Source organism: Astyanax mexicanus, chromosome 1 (assembly GCF_023375975.1).
Source record: "Astyanax mexicanus isolate ESR-SI-001 chromosome 1, AstMex3_surface, whole genome shotgun sequence".
Classification (NCBI taxonomy): Eukaryota; Metazoa; Chordata; class Actinopteri; order Characiformes; family Acestrorhamphidae; genus Astyanax; species Astyanax mexicanus.
Window position 1 is genome coordinate 104,788,502 of NC_064408.1, and position 19,661 is coordinate 104,808,162.

General features: G+C 36.7%; 2 protein-coding genes across 2 annotated transcripts in view; one reads left to right on the forward strand and one right to left on the reverse strand.

Annotated features, from left to right (window-relative positions):
- The window catches only part of acad11 (acyl-CoA dehydrogenase family, member 11), a 113,899-nt gene that overhangs the window by 37,165 nt on the left and 57,073 nt on the right, over positions 1-19,661 (reverse strand). The gene's annotated exons all lie outside the window — the stretch shown is intronic.
- ackr4b (atypical chemokine receptor 4b) lies at positions 1,246-16,909 on the forward strand. The gene is made up of 2 exons (XM_007258980.4): positions 1,246-1,714; positions 15,300-16,909. Exon 2 carries the CDS (start codon positions 15,306-15,308, stop codon positions 16,452-16,454), a length of 1,149 nt encoding a protein of 382 aa, XP_007259042.2. The 5' UTR covers positions 1,246-1,714; positions 15,300-15,305; the 3' UTR covers positions 16,455-16,909.

Here is a 19,661-nt window from a genome sequence, read left to right on the forward strand (position 1 = left end):
AACATAAAATCATTAGATGGGTGTGGCACCCCACAAAGTCACATAAAAAGGATTCATAACAGCTTTATAACCTCAGAGTGCTGTGACTCAGATTATAAGATAATGAGAGAGAGAGTTTAAAGTTTCAAAAGATCAAAAGTTACTTTGAATCTTGAAAGAGAGAGAGAGAGAGAGAGAGAGAGAGAGAAAGGGAAGGAGGGAGGGAGAGGGAGGGAGAAAGAGAGAGAGAGAGAAAGAGAGAGAGGGAGGGAGGGAGAGAGAGAAAGAGAGAGAGGGAGGGAGGGAGAGAGAGAGAAGCTGGGGAGAGAGAAGAGAGAGAGAGACAGAGATATTGGATATTCAATTACCTATATATATATATCTATTGTCAAGTTATACACAGGGTGGATTTGGAAGTTCTGGGGCCCCAAGGAATGTTTTTTTTCTGGAGGCCCGGATCAAATGGATTCTTGTGTATAGCAAAATGCAATATTGACTCTGACAACCTAGTCTCAGGTAACTCATCCTCGTCATACTTTTTATTTCTTGCTACTGTGAAAAAATTGGTGAGCTTTGTCAAGCTTTCTGTGCTGGACTTCCTTTCCTTAATCCTAAACTTTTTTGGGCACCGCTGGGATAAGACTGTTTCATGGTTGTGCTGAAGCTACCTTAGTGTACCTCGCCTAGCTTAACTTGCATCTACGGTGTCTCTTCTGTGTCAAACAAAAAAGAAATAATGCATTTGGCCAGCAGGGGGCCCCCTGATCCCTGGGGCCCCAAGCAATTGCGTGGTTTGCGTGGTGGTAATCTGCATTTTATTAATGTGGTAGATTTTTTTTATTACATTATTTAGTTACATTATTATTCTATACAAAATAAGAGCATCTGTAAGTTGATTACAAAATAGACAATCATTTTTAATTTAAACTTACTCCTGTTAATGACACTCAGTCCTGTTACTGAAAGACACTATGCTTAATAATAAAATGTATTTATAGTTATTTTGTGTGCACATTTGTACATGGAATTTCCTGGGGACAGAAATGGCACCCATTCGGAGGAATGGCCCATATATATATAAATATATGGAGGAGAGAGAAAGGGAGAGAGACATGAGAGAGAGAGAGAGAGAGAGAGAGAGAGAGAAGAGACCAAGTGAAAGGGAGCGTGGGAGAGCAAATCAGGCAAAGTCGCTACAGAAAAGTTGGACTCTGAACACTGTGTAATTGTGTAGACACTCAGCTCATTATAATGCAGCATACAAAAGCGTCATAGACCAAACACACCTTGAGTTCAGATCAACACCCACACAAACCGATTCCACACAAAGTTCTCATCAATTTAGAACTAAACCACATTTACATTTACAAAAAATCAGACAAATTCCTCCAGGAGGAAATGGAACAAAAAGCGAAAGAGAGAAGGAAACCCGAGGAGAACGAGGAAGCTGATGAGGGCTGTGGCCAGAGAGGAGGAGAATCCTGCTCCCTCACTGACTGTCTCTCTCTTTTTCCCACGTGCAAGCAAACACACACACACACACACCAGCGAGTGCATACACACACACATGCGCTCTCGCACGGAGGCATCTCAGTCATCCAGCCTTTCCATTCCAGCACACTGAGGAGAGTTTCTCTGAAAGACTCCAGACTGCCGGCTCCTCTGAGGACAGCAAACACACACTTACATACACACTCACACACTCAGAGACGAACATACACAGCCTGCGATTAAGGTAAGATAAACCTAATGTACTCATTATCACTTTATCCACAGCACTTGCCGGTATTTTACAGCCAAACAACAGTAGCAGCAGGTCAAAGTGCTTTTGCAGTGTCACAGTGTTTGCTGATCTACAAAGTACAGAAAATATTAGTATATATCTTATAGTACAGCTTATTTTTCTGTTTTTCATATATATTTTTTACGTTTTGAGCACTATTAAATAACATAACAAATTAACCTTAATGTAGAGACTACAGACTATTAAAGTAAACATGTTTCTGATAATAAACAGCATTTTATATTGGATTCTTATCCATCAACTTAGTCCATTATTTAAAATCATTTGTTTGGGCAATGTGAGTGTTTTTGCCTTTGAAACTCCAGACTATATTAGAATAGATGTAGATAAACACAATCTCAGTAAAATACCATAAAATTTGACGAGAACTTTTTATTTTAAAGCAAGTTTTTTAAAGAGATCTTGTGAGCATGGTTCCAGATTTATCAGGAAAGTTCCCAGCCTGAGCGCAGATCACCTGATAAAGACATCATTAAGCACTGATTGACCAAACCAGGTTTTGATATTATAACTATGAATAATACTTTAATAGACTTTACATGAGAAGAGCTGTAGAGATGTTATAATGAACACAGTGATATAAAAACTTTACTTTTTGCCTTAAAGTTATTTGTATTAATTGTAATAAAGGTATTTGACCTGTTACACTATCAATTTACTGTCCAGCGTATTCATTTAACTTACTGCTCTTTAAAAAGGGTGTAATTGGATTATTATATTATAATATAATATTAATAATTTAATGAATAATAATAATTGTTATTAATAATACTGTTATTGTGATGCTTATGATGAGTCATTGTGGACTGGATAGCATCTGCACATATTTCACACATTTCAACACAGAGTTTAAATGGTTCTTTCATAATTAGATGAAGTGCAGCAACTATTGAATAACAATCACTGTACTAAGTGTGAGAAAGTAGAATAGCAATGGAATTGCATTTTATATGATTCTGCTGATGCTGATGTAATGGGTCTGCCTGTCAGAATATCACAATACATTTTAGTTTATTTTGAACATGTATTTAAATATCTTGATCTAATATTTTAACACTACTGTCACACTACCTCTATTGAGGTAAACTCTTGCAAAAGAGAGAGTTTTAAAAACATACCTGGTCATATTTTTTAATTTCCCAGAAAAGCTCTCTAAAATAATAAAACTACAAATATTGTAAATACAATATAATTTAATGTCCCAACATTAATTTTTTTCCTCGCTGAATAGTCTAATTAGTCAAATTAATAATTTATTGGGTTAACTCAGGAGTGCAGTTGCGGTGATGAATATAAACAAATCTGTAACAAAACTACATTTCCACATAGCTCAAACATTATTGACGCCTTTTAGTAAAACCTAAGTCAAAGTTGATGCTAATTTGTTTTTTATTAAAATTATAATACAATATATAATGCTTCACAAACAAGATTCTCCACAGAACTGAGCCTTACTGTTTATTTAATCCTGTTCAGTTTCACCCCTTTAAAAATTGTAATTTAAATTAAAGTTTTTTTGCACACAAAAAATAGAAGAAAATCCCAGTTTTAAAGCTTTTAAAACTTGTATCTGATGAGCAAATGCCATTAAAGCAACAGAGCAGCTCTGAAGTTGTGTGAAGTTTTCTGCGTGTTATCTGTGCAGTCCCCCTTTTTTTCCAGCTCATTTACAGGGAAATTAGGTTGGCATTCTGCTGGGCATTGCCTCCGGTGTAGCATTTAAAAGTCTAGGCAAAGTCCCAAGCACTGTGCCTCCCACGTTTACGACATCTAAAGCTCTAAAGTTCAGAATCATGATAGGGGAAGCTCTGTGAGCAGGTAGGACATGAGAAGTTTTTTTCTAAAGCATTTAAAAGAGTAATTGTATATTCTGTGTTTCAATGAGCACCTGATTCTTTACAGAAGTGTGAGTGGAGAGTGTTGCGAGCTGTGTGTACACAGTGATAAATGCTATTGACTGAATTAAAGGGTGTAACAGGTCATTTAAAGGGAACCTGAGACTTTAGTGACGAATGTTGACAGCCTCAAAACAACAGCGGAGACGTATTGCTCTGTGACTGGGGTCAAACAAAAGCTCTTTTATAGCTACTCTATACTGACAAAAGTACTTTGGAACACAGGACACCTGCTTATTTGTTGTTTCTTTCCAATTTAAGAATATAAAAAAAGAGTTTATCCTGCTTTTGTTGGAGTAACTGTCTCTACTGTCCAGGGAAGGTTTTCTACTAGATTTTGTAAAAAACATTGCTATGAAGATTTGATTGCATTCAGCAACAGGAGCATTTGTGAAGTCAGGATGTTAAATGATCACCACTTACCTCATCCTTGCTTGCTATCTCCTATCCCTTCCTATCTCCCATTCCTGACTCCCTAGCTTATAACTAAAAAAACATTACATGGAGCACTTTTCATCATTTCAGCTCAACACTTTATATCCTTCTAGCTCCCACCTGGTATTAGGCATGGTGCCAATGTGTTCCTGTTTATCTGCACCAGAAAGTCACATGCTTTTTGCAATAATTGCAATACTCTACAAGGACTAGACAAGCTGTGTGTGTGCTTTTGCACATCTGTTTCTGCAGTTGGTGTGAATTAAGTAGCTAAATGCATTAATTAGAAGGTGTGTCCACAAATATTTTCCACAAATCTCTTCCTCCTGCTTTGTTGTTACTATCTTCATTTTGCTACTCTGTTTAAATGTACAGCAATTATATAAGAAGATACGTCACGCAAATTCCATTTCATTCAATTAATAGAGTGTATCAAAAACCTCAATCCTTTTTTATGGACCCAAAGACCAGAAATTACAAAATTATAGTAAAAAATAGAACTTAAGCTACTGAATTCAGCAATATATCAAAATATGAGGAGTCAATGGCAACAATACTGCAGTTTGGTAATCGTTGTGACCTAAGAGCCAATATGCAGTACTGTGCAAATCCTAAAAAGGCACCTCAAGATTATTTAAAAAAAAAAAAAAAAAAAAAAACATACCTGGTCATACATATTTTTTAATGTCACAGAAAAGCTCTCTAAAATAAAATAAAAAAATACAAATATTGTAAATAAAATATAATTTAATGTGCCAACATTCAATTTTAATTCTCACTGAATTAGTCTAATTAGTCTAATTAATAATTTATTAGGTTAAATCAGCAGGTGCAGTTGCAGGTGGTGGATATAAACAAATCTGTTAGAGAAAAAATCTGTAACAAAACTAGATTTCTACATAGCTCAAACATTATTAACAACTTTTTGTAAAATCAAAGTCTAAGCCATTCTTTTCTTGTTATTTTTTAATACTAGAGTATTGATGCTAATTTGTTTTTGTATTAAAATTATAATACAATATATAATGTTTTACAAACAGTATTTTGAACAGAACTGAGCCTTACTGTTTATTTTCCCACCAAAAAAACAGTCGTTCCAACAGTCTGCAGTAAAGCATCTGTTGTTGTAACTTAGCAACCATTGTTTGGTGAAATAACGTAAACTAGCAACCGCTGGTTAAAGTAATGATGCATATATGGTTAAAAGCTTCCTCCAACTGCGGCTGTAAAGCTGTGGCCCCGAGCAACTGTTTACGCAACTTAGCAACCCGTAGTTAGTGTAGTGATACATGTGGAATTCATCACAGCGCTAACCAGTGGTGGAAAACAGTTCCTGCAGTACCTTAGCAACCACCGGTTTTGTGAAATTACATATTCATACTGCAGGGAAAAAATAAAATAAAAATAAAACCTTCTGCTACAGGATACATCAGCACATGGGAACTGATTAAAACACAACCTAAAACACTGTGATAAATTGAAACTAATAAACTCAATTACACTAAAATAAAAGGTCTTTTTAATTAATTAATTTAATTTTAATTAATTAAGTTAATTTCTTGATACAATGAGATGTCAAACATTACTGGTAATGCATTACCCTTAATTAGATATAATCTAATATGTCTACTACAATAATATATGATTTTATATAATATATGATCAGATACTAAATCAAATAAAACAGTATTCAATGGAAGAACGTTTGACATAACTGAAAAAAATGTATATATATATATATATTTTTTTTTCAGTTATGTCAAACGTTCTTCCATTGAATACTGTTTTATTTGATTTAGTATCTTATATATATATATAACCAGAAAAATGGGTTTTTGCTTCGTGTCCATTTCTTTAAATATTAGAAATAATATATGCAATTCAAAAATCGCTAAAAGCATTTGGTCTCTGGTAAGTACCTTAAAAAAATATTGACTTAATGGAAGTCAATATAAAAAGCCATTTTCTCTCATATTATATCAAAATGTGAAAATGGCAAAAACGGAGATACAAGGTTCTTGTTTATAAGCATTAACAAGTTAAATGATTTAAAGCAAAAGAGCAATAACAAAAAGCAAAAATTACCAACTACAGAAACAATGCCTTAGAAGGGCTAAAAATAATATATTAAATAATGTAAAAATCGTACGAAATGATAATAGATTTCTGCTTTGTGTCATCTTAAGATTAATATATACAAGCAAAGCTAAATATATGTTTTTTCGGATGAGATAAGGTGAATCATTTGTTTTCTTTCTTACTTTTCTCAGAAGCATCAATCTCCCAAAGCCCACAGACATACAAACTTTGGGGAAAAAGCATTTTGTAAAAGCATTTTGTTTAGAGATCTGTAATCAGAGTCAGTAATCAGAACAGAAACATACTGCAGTGCACTATAAAATACAACCAAGTGAAGATAAACATATCTAAGGTAACTAAAGGAAAACATGGCAGGACTGATGGTTCCAAGGTAGTCTTTGTTGGTCACATGCTGTTGCCATCATCTTTCTTCAAAGATAAGAAAATATGAAAAAAAAAAACATCTGCTTTTACACACTCACACACACACACACACACACACACACACACACACACACACACACAGAGACAGAGTTAATCCTGTTTTGAGCACAGCAGCGAGACAGATATGGCACAAGCACAGAGTAGTAAATTTCACCATGAAGTAAGTGGAAAATATCATTTAATTTTTGTAACTAGAAGGCGGGGGTGGGTGGGTGGAGGGGACTATTGAGCAGTGAAGTTGGACCCAGACTGACATTCCAGTGTCTTTGTGGAAAACTGAAGCTAACACAGAAATGTCAGGACACTTACACTCCCCTTCACCCTTTAAATTTATTGAAATGATCCCATCATTTTCTTATCATAACTACCAATTTATCACTCTAATATCACTCAAACTCATACATCATCGAAAATGTTACACTAAGGAGAGAAGGAAAAAATAAATATTAGTCTAGTTTCTAATGTGACAAATTTAATTCAACGTTTAAAGGGAAAAGACACACAAAAAAATATAATATTGTGATATTATTTTAGGGCCATATTGCCCATCCCTATTTCCTAGTTCATTCATCCTGTCCTTTAATCGTAGTGGTTGAGCCATTTAAAGCTGTTGTAAAAACATCATGTTTCTGCATTCACATGCTCTAAAAAAATAGGGCTGGTGAATTTCTGTAGCTTTTAAACATTATTTTTCAACTCATATTTAACTCAGCAGTTAACAGACATATTTAGTAAGTGTTTGAAGCAGAGAACTCAAGAATCTGTGCTGGACTGTGGCCCCAGTTCCTTATCCTTGTTTTAAATCAAGCCACACAAGGGTAGTTGCAATATTTGATATGTAGCTCAACCCAAACAAATCAATACCAGCCCAAAAAAACTGCTAGTTAATCTGACAAAGTGTGTTAAAGGGATAAGAAACTCAGTTTCTGAAGCTGTGTAGAAAGTAGGGCTGCACAATATTGGAAAAAAAAAATTACATTGCAAATGTTCTTTTTTCAACAATATATATATTGTGATATTAAACAACGCAGGGCCCATGATGTCGGACTGATCAACAGCTGAGTCAGTGCTAAGCTCTCAAAACCCAAGGAAAACAGCAAAACAACAGTAATCGGCCCTTTAATCAGGCATTAAATGGCTTTTTAAAAGGTAAATATGAGCGTTTTACTGGGATTAAAAGCGTGAATTCAGCTGTAACTGGAAATATTTTCGCTAAACTGTGCTGGACTGAGGAGCACAGCTTTTAACACATGCATTTACAAGCACGTGCCCAACCATGTGGATGGAGACCATTTGGTTACCTCGCTCCCCCTCCCTCTTGTGCTTCTCAGGCAGCAGCAGCCTGTAACTCACACAGAGACAGAGACAGCGCTGTGTGATTGAATTTCCATAAGTGACATTGCACGCCCTGCGATGTGACTATTGCACATTCGTACATCGCGATGGCAATGATAAAACGATTTATTGTGCAGCCCTAGTAGGCAGTCAACACTCTAAGTTACACAGTGTTATGTGTGTTCTGGAAATATACCATCAAAGGTTTTACCACCCTCAGTGGACAGTGCAGGTAATGGCAATGATCGTGACCAGCAGCATCTGGCTAGAATTGTCCCTACAATCAGACCAGCAGTCGTTTTCTAGCAAAAATCAAATCCACATTCGATACAGGAGCACCCACACACTTATCCCACAGCTCAGTGCACCATTCTTCAGCTTCCACTGAACATGCCAAAAGTCATGGGACATTTATTAGTTCATGTCCTACGACATGTCGCATGTCCGTGTATATACTGAAAGGACAACAGTAGCCCACAGAATGCACCAATTCATCTGATTTAAACCAGCAAAAAAACATTACAAGTGTATTTCCATTCCACTCTGGCAGAACATCGGCATCTATATTACGTTTGGTTTTAGACAGCAGAGCATGAAGGAATCTGTCTCAAGGTTCCCACAAACAAGGCCATGAAGCCAAGCTACAGCTCGTTCCAAATGACTGAGATTATACCAGCTCAACAAAATCATTTTTCAACAGCAAGAATAAAACAGGATCATCTTCAGAGGAAATGAATCGTGAGCCTGGACAGTGGCAGCAGCTCAGCACACTAACAGAAGCCAAAAGTTGCACATCACTCAGAAGATCTCATGCTCTAATCAAATAAATATGATTTATTGGAATCAGTTTACACAGATGGGTAGTATTCATAAAATAAATTTGTGGGGATTTTGCTCTTCTTTCAACATTGGAAAGCGTCCCTGACTGCAGCGAATCTGAGGAATACTGGTGTAACTCTCAGTTTTGTGGGACAGTGTTGTCATGAATCCCCAAAAGCATACTGTCTCAAAGATGGTAACTTTACAAGAGAAGGAAACATATAATTAACGTTTAGTGGAATTGTATTTCCAGATATTTCTGAGCATTTCTTTTGGCCCATTCACTTTGGAATTGTTGCAAAGAATGGAAATGGAAATTTTGAAAGTGAACAATGGCAAAAATGCAGCAACAATAGCACCAATAAGTAAATGTGGCCAGATTTTATGTTAAGAGAAAACCAAGATGATGATCAGAAATTTCCTCTTAAAGTCACAAAAATGGCAGGATAACATTTATATATAAAAAAAAAAATCAAGATGATCAGAAATTTCCTCTAAAAGTTACAAAAATGGCACAATAATTATAAAAAAACAAGATGATCAGAATTTCCTCTTAAAGGTTACTTCATTACAAGGTTACTTCAGCACAGTCTTATAATACTATAAAAAGTTTATCATAGTGTGTTGTTTATTATGTTGTTTTACATATATTTATAATCAGGAATAAATATTAAAATATTTACATATAAATGAGAAAATAAATGAGTAGTATTTTGTAAATATTTTGAACTTTATTAAATGACAAATTTGTTACGATTTTGTCATGTTGTATAGCTTAAAACTGTTTCATTTCTGAAACGCAAGAGATAAAAAAAAAATAATGTTAAAAGTCAGTTATTTAATCAAAAAAGCCTTAAAAATGTAAACGGTTATTTCTGATTATTTATATGCTGTAAAGTTGTATAGAACTAACATACTAAGATAATTTATGCACTTTATGCAAATAAATGGATTTATATTACAGAAGAATTTAACGCTTTGAAGTGTAGAACATGTAGAAATATGGCATCTTTTAACATTAGGTCTTATCCAGCATTAAGCATTAAAAAATATAATACAACTATTTACTGACTTATAATTCAACTACACATTTATAGTTCTTGACAAAAGCATTTTTTTCAACCATTTTGTCCATAAAGTCACCGTCATAACCTTGGGACACTGGGATTTGTGGAGCAACATAAATAACATATTTGCAGTAAAATTTAGGGTGATTGTTCCAGTATTGGCTTCTTTTGCATATGTGAACAGAACAAAATGACCTCAGATACTCAAAACAAACTCACAAACAAGCTGACCTCAGATCACCTCGCACGGTGGTCTCAGTTCATGTCATTTGTGGATCGTTTTGTGGTGATATTGATTTGGGCATTGTGAAAAAAAGCCCACTCTGCTTTGCATTTCACTTTGTGGTGAAAAAAAAAAAATAACCTCAAGGCTTAAAATACAAACACATACAACCCATTAGCTCCCAGCACTTAGTGGGTAAAAACAAACTCCTCAGAAGAAGTACGGTAATGGCTGTGCGTGATTTCACAAAGTGATACCAGATTTTAGCATTAAAGCTAAATATTATAGTCAGAGTTTACCCACAAAACAAACTACTTCAAAAGGATACTGCTTTTATAAAACAGCTACAGATAATATAGTAAAAAAAAAAAGAATAACAAATTTTGGTCAAAGACTGTTTAATATCCAGGTTTTTTAATAACCTACCGATATTGCTTTATGATAAACTTTAACATCACTACCTATAATTCAGTGTTTGTCAGGTCTGGGTTGCAGTGTGAACAAAAAGTGGTCCAAGGTCTAATCAGTGCTAAACCCTTTAAATACCTCTAAAGTAATTTATTAAAATAATAATCTAATTAAACTATACTGAATAGGGATGCATGTTGGTCCAAACCAAACATAATGAATGTTGCAGAAGGCAGAACACAGAACAGGTTTTCTTTGCCAATTAACTTTGCCACACATTTCACTTTTTAATACATGGCACATCATAAATACATTTTTGCCTTACTTTTCAAAGAAAATTATTATAAAACTACAATTAACACTCGATATCTTTCTTATTTCAGCAAACACACCAACAAAGCACAATATATTTACCCCACAAGTAAATATCTAGTCATACATTTAGCTAACTAGATAATGCAATGGTGTAATTTTAGTCGGACATTTACCTCAGTAGTGCTGTTCTAAAGAAATTCACACAGAGAAAGGTAGCTGAAGTTTTCTTAGCTAATGTTAATATCTTAAATCTGTGCAGATTGTACCTTAAAAAGCATGATAGTACCAAGTTGTGCTGAATTCCTTGCACTCCCTGCATTTATACAGCAAAGTGTTAAAACAGACAGATTAGACTAAATTAGTCATTGTTCATTGTAATTTTTTGCCCATTTTGGCTGAATTTTAATGTCGGAGAATATTTTCTGAATATTGTGCAGCCCTACATAATTTTAGCTTAATTCACATGCAGCTGGTTCTGTTTCAGGTTCACATAATTTAAAACTAAGCGTGTGTGAAAACCATTACACACTCATTACACTACGGAGAATATCTCTGCCCTGCTCACTGCCTTGACCATGAGAGATAGACAAGAAACCTTCAGTAATCAGTAATATGCAGGAGTGGAATGCTAACACAGCACAACGTGTGTGTGTGTGTGTGCATGTATTAGTGTGATGTTCAAAATAGACCCAAAAGCAGGCCAAAAAGTTAAGCAGATTTAGGAGTTAGTGGAGATATGGAGCATTCCTTTTTCTGTTTGTCTGATGCATCAGTCATGCAGTGCTGAGCGCTCTAAAAACAACCGGAAAAAAAGCCAAAAAAATCTGTGGCAAATGCCACAGTCCTGAAATTTGCCACAGTGTATCTTGAGGTCTAGAATTAACACACACCAAGGCCACACAAGGTCCCTCAATCTGAAACTGAAATATTTCCCTGCTGATGTTGCGCTAAGGTTGCCAAGTGTTGCCAAGACTTTAACACTTTAAACACTTTTACACTTTTAAAGACACTGTGTGCTTTATGTACAAAACTACTGCACATAGACTGTGTTATGCTGTTTATATTCAGGAAATAAAACCTAGATTGTAAATTCAGTTTATACAGTTTAATCTGTTTTAAAAGTGTTTTAAGTGTTAAAGTATAATGACCTCTATTACTTTTAGGTTAGTGGAATTTGACTGGCACTCTTCTCCAGCCTCACTCTCAAGATAATACCTCAAAGCTTATACAAGCAAGAACTTTCCCAATCCTTCCTCTAAGGCAACACTTCATGATCAATGTATTTACTGCTACACTATTATTTTTGGAATGACAGTGTATAAACATCTACAAAATGCAAAAATTGAAAATTGTCTTTTTAGATTTGCCTTATATAGAAATGTTAGCAGTGCACAAATATAATTGTATAAAACAATTACAAATTCTGAACATTTTAGTGCAGTCTCTGAGCTCTGCCTGAATATTCTTTACATCAACAACATCCTGGTTTGAAACATCTGTCAGATGTCATGAGATCACACATATTTGATCACACATATGTGATTCTACTGAACCGCTGGGAAGACCAATGAGAGCATCCCTATTCAAGAAGCACTGCAATCTGAATTAAGTAAGTCATGGGATTCCAGAATGGAAGATATTCCAAGTAGTCTTCATCAAAGCCTGCAGCTGGGATAAGTATAATATTCTGGACCATCTGGACATCTGTCAGAGGCTCATGTTTCACATGTGCTCCTCCTGGATTAAGCATTTTTTTAGCCGTTAAAAACAAAACAAAATAAATAAAAAAGATAGTCAAAAAAGGAGTCACTGTTTTCAAAAAATTCCTTCCCCCAGCAGACATGAAACCTGCCTTCAAGAGCAAACCAAATGTTTCCACTACACCCCGTGGCTCTGAAACAACACATTAAATCATAGGATGTTCCTCATAGCCATTCAAGGAAAAGCAGGAAAAAAAAAATACACAAATAAATATACAACGCACCCAACAGTGCACAATGGGCCAGAAACAAAAAAACAAAATCCCACAGCTCCTAAAAGAGCAACACAGAAAATGCAAATCATAAATGAGGGGAAAAAAAATGATCTCAAGAGAGACGGCCACATCATCCACCCGGGTCGTTACACTAAATGGCGTCCGATCTAATTACGCTGACGTTATTATACACAGATGTGTTCACTTTCTCTTTCTTTCGTTGCTGAGGCACTGACACTTGTTTAGATAACATACAAAGCCTGTAATTTCAGAGATTTTTATGATAACATTTATTAAACTGAATTAATCAGATTTCTCGACTGAAGCTGATGCCATGCTGCTGGCATTGTCTCTGTAAAAATTTAAACATGTGACAACAAGCCTATTCTTTCAGAGAAGCAAACACAAAGTTCAAAAGTTAATGAGGCTGTGTTCTCGGTCATGTTTATGGCGTATGACATCAGAAGAATGCAATAAATACAGTAAATCAGATGGTAATGTGAATAACATTGTAATACAAGATTGTACAAAGTTCTTGAAGCTGACTGCAAGACTCAGATGTTCCTTAAGACAATGATTTGATGGAGAAGGTGTGGTTAGAAACCTAGACTGAGCAGGGTGTTGCATTTTGGCATTTCACAAGGCATTACTGCAAAGTATGAGGTCAATCAAAAGCTGCCAAAGTGCTGCCATTTAGGTCTGTATTTTCCAAATTAATGTAAAAAGAAACTCACTTATTCTCCAAGTAGAAGAACAAAGCTTGCCCTAGAATACATTAGATTAGATTATATATTAAATAACATATTAGATTAAATGTATAATAGATAAAGAGGTAAGAAATGGAAATGGTGAAAGTGTAGTTTAAGCACAATGAAATAAGCTTATTTCCTCATTTTTCCTTACAAATACCACAAATATAATTACTGGGACACCTGCTCATTCATCTAACTAGCTTACTACCTACCTAAAATGCATCCCTCACCAACTGTTAGCTGTTAAAACACAAGTTCAGAGTACAGAGTAAAAGTTGTTGGCCAGTATAGAACCAGGCCAATATAGAACCAATATAGAACCAGTTTACACCTGGCATTAACATTTAATATATTTAAGTGGAAAGTGGAATGTGTTTTCTGAGATCGGATTCCAGCAGGCAAGTGAAATACGCCTGTCAAAAACACGTAATTACAAGTAATTATTGTGGATCTTGGCTCCTCTCTTTCAGTCCATCTTCCTCCTCTCTCGCTCTCTCTCTCTCTCTCTTTTATGCCTGTGCTTTTTTAAGTGGAGAGAGCAGCAGCAGAGTGCGTTCCACTGTGGCTTAAATAGTCTGGCGGATGTTCTAATAGAGTCATTCCAGGAATGTGAGAGCTATTCACCTGTCTAATGCATTATAGAAACCCCTACCCTTATCACACCCTTCCCAGGTCAGGACTGGTGATAAACAACACATTGGGCCTCTTTTTATTGATCTATAGACAAGCAGTCAGCTTAATTTAGGCAAGCACGTGGCTCAGCTTAATATAGGGTGCGTCAGTGCGTCTTTGCTATCGTGAAGACAGGAAAAGTACGTCCTTTGTGGCTTGAAACGAGCGAAAGGCATGTACTATACCTCTTAATTAATCATGGGTGTGTTTTGGCCATGACATGAAATAAACCAATCAGCGTCTCACTTGCCACTTCCTTTAAAAGCCAGGGGTGCTTTGACTTTTGGCACATTGCTATTTTAAAGCTGTAACGCTTCTGTGCTTCTCATCAGTCGAAACTGAACTGCATGTTCAACTGTGAAATTGTGCAACTGCTGCAAGTCTCTGTGTGTGCAAAACAACCGGAGGTGTACGCATGTTGAGCGTATTGTCAAGATAGCAATGAACAACTGACTGATGACTGTTGTCAGGGTTATCATCTGCTAGTGGCGCACCTGTAATTTTCATTGCCAAGATAGCAATATGCCAAAATTTTTTTAATATGCCTAATTTCCAGTCTTCCACACCCATGATGCAGGCACTAGACATAGGAAAAGACAGTTTGTGGGGTGTAAGATAGCAATGAGCATTGCGACACACCTTGTGCAGGGTGTATGATAGGGCCTATGGTTGTAAAATGCAAAATATATGCACTCTGTTGTACGTTTTACATGGGAAAGTAAAAATGGATCCACTTTGTTCGAACTGAGAACACATTTTAATAAATGAATGTAATGAATGACTGTAAACAGAATCCAGTTTAGTTATATCCAGATTCTATCCAGGTACAAAACACATGTTAATGCCAAGTGTAAACAAGTCTACAGAATCCCAAGTTTCGAATATGCTCCTTTCCCAATTCCCAGCTTGGTGCCCTGAGCATTAAATGTCCAGCAAATAGCTTTACAATGGGCGTGTCATTTAAATTGGCTGGTGCACAGCCTCAGCTATTTTGTCACATCACGAAAAAAGAAAAAAAATGTATAGTACTGTTATTACTGTATAAAGCATATTATTTGTATAAACGTCGCTCATAATGTCAATCTTCTTCATTTCAGGCCATCATGGACTCCCATCAAGATTTTGAGGACTTTGGGGACCATACCAACCACAGCTCAAACGAAACCGATTACTACGATGAAAACTACGGAGACTTCCACACTGTGTGCGACAAACACGATGTCCGTTCTTTTGGTGGCACCTTCCTTCCCATAGTGTACGCTCTAGCCCTTGTGGTGGGCCTGGCCGGAAACTCAATGGTGGTCTTCGTCTACTTGTCCAGAAAGCGCTTACGAACCCTGACAGACGTTTTCATACTGAACCTGGCCTTTGCAGACCTATTACTGCTCTTCACCCTGCCTTTTTGGGCAGCGGACGCAGTCAACGGCTGGGAGCTCGGCATCCCTGCCTGCAAGATAACCTCGGCCCTGTACACCACCAACTTCAGCTGCAGCATGCTGCTGCTAGCCTGCATTAGCGTGGATCGCTACCGGGCACTAGCTCAAGGCTCCACGAGTGCCCATGGACCATCTGGAAGTAACCCACGCAGAAAGAGGGTGATACTGTGCCTCTTGGTCTGGGGGGCTGCCTGTATCTTCGGTTTGCCGGACATGGTGTTGGTCACAGTCAAGTCTCACGCTGGTGGGCGTCAGGCCTGCAGGGCAGTGTACCCTCCTAGCATGGCGCGAGCCGCTAAAGCCACCTTGGAGCTTCTGGAAGTGACTCTAAGCTTCTTGCTGCCATTCCTGGTGATGATGTTCTGCTACTGGAAAGTCGGTAAGGCCTTGAGCCAGGCGGCAACTTCCGGAGTGAGGGGTGGAAAGCGCTGGAAGGCTTTTCGGGTGCTGATTGCCGTAGTCGGGGTGTTTCTTCTGACCCAGCTGCCTTACAACGTGGTGAAGCTCATACGTACAATGGATGTGATCTATGCTGTTGTGACGGAGTGTGAGGTAAGCAAAGGACTTGACCGGGCCAATCAAGTGACGGAGAGCCTAGCCCTCACACACTGCTGCCTGAACCCTGTACTATACATCTTCATCGGATCATCCTTTAAAGAGCGTGTGTTGAAGATTGCTAAGCGTTGTGGACAGACCGGGAGACGCTACCGGCAGGGTACTGACCAGCCCGCAGTGGAGATCTCTCTGAAACCATGTACGCAATACGAGGCACACTCCGAGTCAGAAGAGGAAGACACCAGTACCTTCACCATCTAACTTGAGGGATTGACCGATGTCCAGGGACAAACATTTGCATTGGTTAATTGGACAAACACTGATGTTTTACAGGACAGTTGTTAGGTATAGCAAATGCTAAACAAGTCAAACTACCAGGTACAAATCCCATATTTTGGGATTTGTTTTAGAGAATGCTGATAAAACTAACTGGAATATATTGTTATCATTAAATTATCAACGGTAGATAAACAGTAATCACACAGCAGCATGTGGCTAGTTTTAGCTACACCTATACATCCCTGTACATAACGGTACCCCCAACATAAGGGGTAACCAAAATCAGCCGGGATCTGACGCCATACTGCACCATCCAGTGGAAGACGACCTACAGATTAAAAACTTAAGTACAGCATTCAGCTTTTAACATCTCAAAGCATATTATTCTCTTCCTATAAGAAAAGGCAACGTGACTGGACGTTATAGGTAAAAGAAACAAATAATAGTTTATGGTATTTTTTTTATTATTATTTATAACACATCCAACATATACTATAAAACTAACATACAAGTTGTATGATAAAGTTATTAGCTTGTACTGACATGGGGACAACATATGTGTGTAAAAAAAAAAAAAGAAAAAAAAAACTTTTGTATTACAATATGTTTATAATATCATGAACATTGATTATTTACTGGTTATCTATTCATTCATATTAGATTTTAGCACAACATAAAATATTTAATCATGCCTGAAGTTGTGTGTTTTGTATAGTTTTTGTTTAATATATAAAACAGATTGTGTACAGAAATATATCTATATCTTTATTAAAGCATTCTTTCATAATCAAGTGTGAATTTTGGTGTTAAAACCCTGGTTATATATATATATATATATATATATATATATATATATATATGTGTGTGTGTGTGTGTGTGTGTGTGTGTGTGTAAAAAGAGAGTAAGAACGTTTAAATTATGACAGTATCCAGTTGTTTCATAATATATTAATATATCATTTAGCATAGACTAGACCTGGGAGGGGGGAGGATAGTGGGTGATGACATCACAATGCTGTGACAATACTGATAAATGGCATATATGGGGAATAACAGGTATTTATTTTGCTCCTGGGCTTCCCCTACAGTCTCCCTACACAGGGAAGTGTAATTCACACACTTAGAACTTTGATCTTAAAGGATATGCATTTCTGGAGAAGCTGAGCAGAAGTGTAATCAAAAGAAAGAAACAATAAGAATGTGAACCCTCATGGTAGAGTAATATTACCGGATTTTACATAAATATGATTGAAATTACTTAGCTTTACTAAGTTATTTCAGGTGTTGTTCTGCCCACTTCACCAGAGCAAAATAGTGCAGTTAGCTACATGCTAAAAACATTATGTCCCTATTACAGGTAAGTGAAGAATCACTATGAATCTGAAGCTGTTATTTTAATGAACAAATGCTACAAGATTGTATTCAGGCATGTAATAGTCTTAAAAGCTTCCTTGCATAGACATGAAATCATTCCAGTCATAGTTTTTATCTTTAGATCATGTGGGCTTCTTAGTAAATGTTGCAAAGAAAAACATGTGCACATAAGTACAAACACAGTCCACTGCATTTACAGATACCCACATACAAACTTGGTGTGCAAACGACGTACACTGGCATCTGATTCTAATGTATTATATGGCTCTGAGGGAAAATCAGTAAAGTTCTCATAGTTTCATAGACGACCAAAACTGAGAAAGGAACACAACTTCCTCTCAAAGCAATAAAACTAATGGGCCATATTTCTTTCTTACTTGAAAGAAAATGAAAAAAGGCAATTATTCTCTCTTCTACCAAAGCAAATTCATGATGATTTCCTCCATCTTTAGACATAATGAGTTGGAATCCTGAATTATAACCATAAAACACACCCTCCTCAATAAATCATCAAAGTCTTTATGCTGATTCCCTATTAATCAAACTGTTCCAGAGAGCAAGCATCCGACTCCCTCCTCCTACAGCCACGGAGACATCATTTAAATCAATCAGCTCCTCCACACTGCATTACACTGTTTCTGCACACCACTGAAACAGTGGAGGCATTTTCTCACTGCAAACACAGACAGAAATAGAAAGTCATGGACCAGATGGTAAGAAATGCAATACATGGACAGAGATTCAAACACTAGCCCTGAAGATCATCACATTATCAGCTAGATATCACACTACCTAGGGGTTACAAACACTACAGCCAGACAGTCCTATGTTGGGTTGGATAATCTGATCTTAATTTATGCTAAATTTACATCTGAATAAAGTAGAAGGTGTACTTGCATCAATAAATACACTTACCAAACTTTTCACACTATAAGGCACAGATACAATCATTTTATTATGCAAAAATCATCAGTGAGCCTTATAATTCGAAGTACAGCATTATACAGGAGTTCTCCAGCAGGATTAGCATTAGCTGCTAACCACGCAAAGTGCTAGCTCTTTAGCCGATCAGAGGTGAGTATTATCAGCCTGTACCCTGCTGCTAACCCCGGATAGTACTGCTGGAGCAGTATCAGCATTAGCCACTAAGCATGCTAAGCCCGCTAAGCGCTAGCTCTTTAGACATTCAGAGGTGAGTGTTATCGGAGTGTAGCCTGCGCATTTATTTTGTTAAAACAAGCTATGTGGGACGAACTGCTAGATAATATCGCCATGGCTTACTGGAACACTCAGGATTACTCAGTTTGGCATTAGCCGCTAACTGCTAGTGGTTAGCCTCTAATGCTAATGCTCCAGCTTTAGTGGAAATCTGTAAATCTAAGCTTACTGTAATAAACAGTTTTCAGACTTGAGATGGTTTTTTATTACAGTTTAGTTTACTTAACTTAGCTAAATTTAGAAGGAAAACATGGAGACACCCGTGTTCCTACTACTAGCTACTAGTTACTAGTTATTAGTTTTAATCCGGTGCACCTTATGTTTGAAAATACACCAAAAAATAGACGTTCATTGATAGTGCGCCTTTTAATCCAATACACCTTATAGTGTGAAAAATACACTTACATGCCAAAAGCAGTATAATGCAATATATGGCAGTATGTTAATTAATCAAGAAGTGTTGCCTTAAGAAACAGCTTCGGAATGGCCGCGACTGTATACATAAATTATCAGAGTTGAAGCGAACTCTGGGTGTCAGATGGATGCACAAGTTGTGCAGGCATTTAACATATTTTGAATCACAGTGTCATGTGTGTAA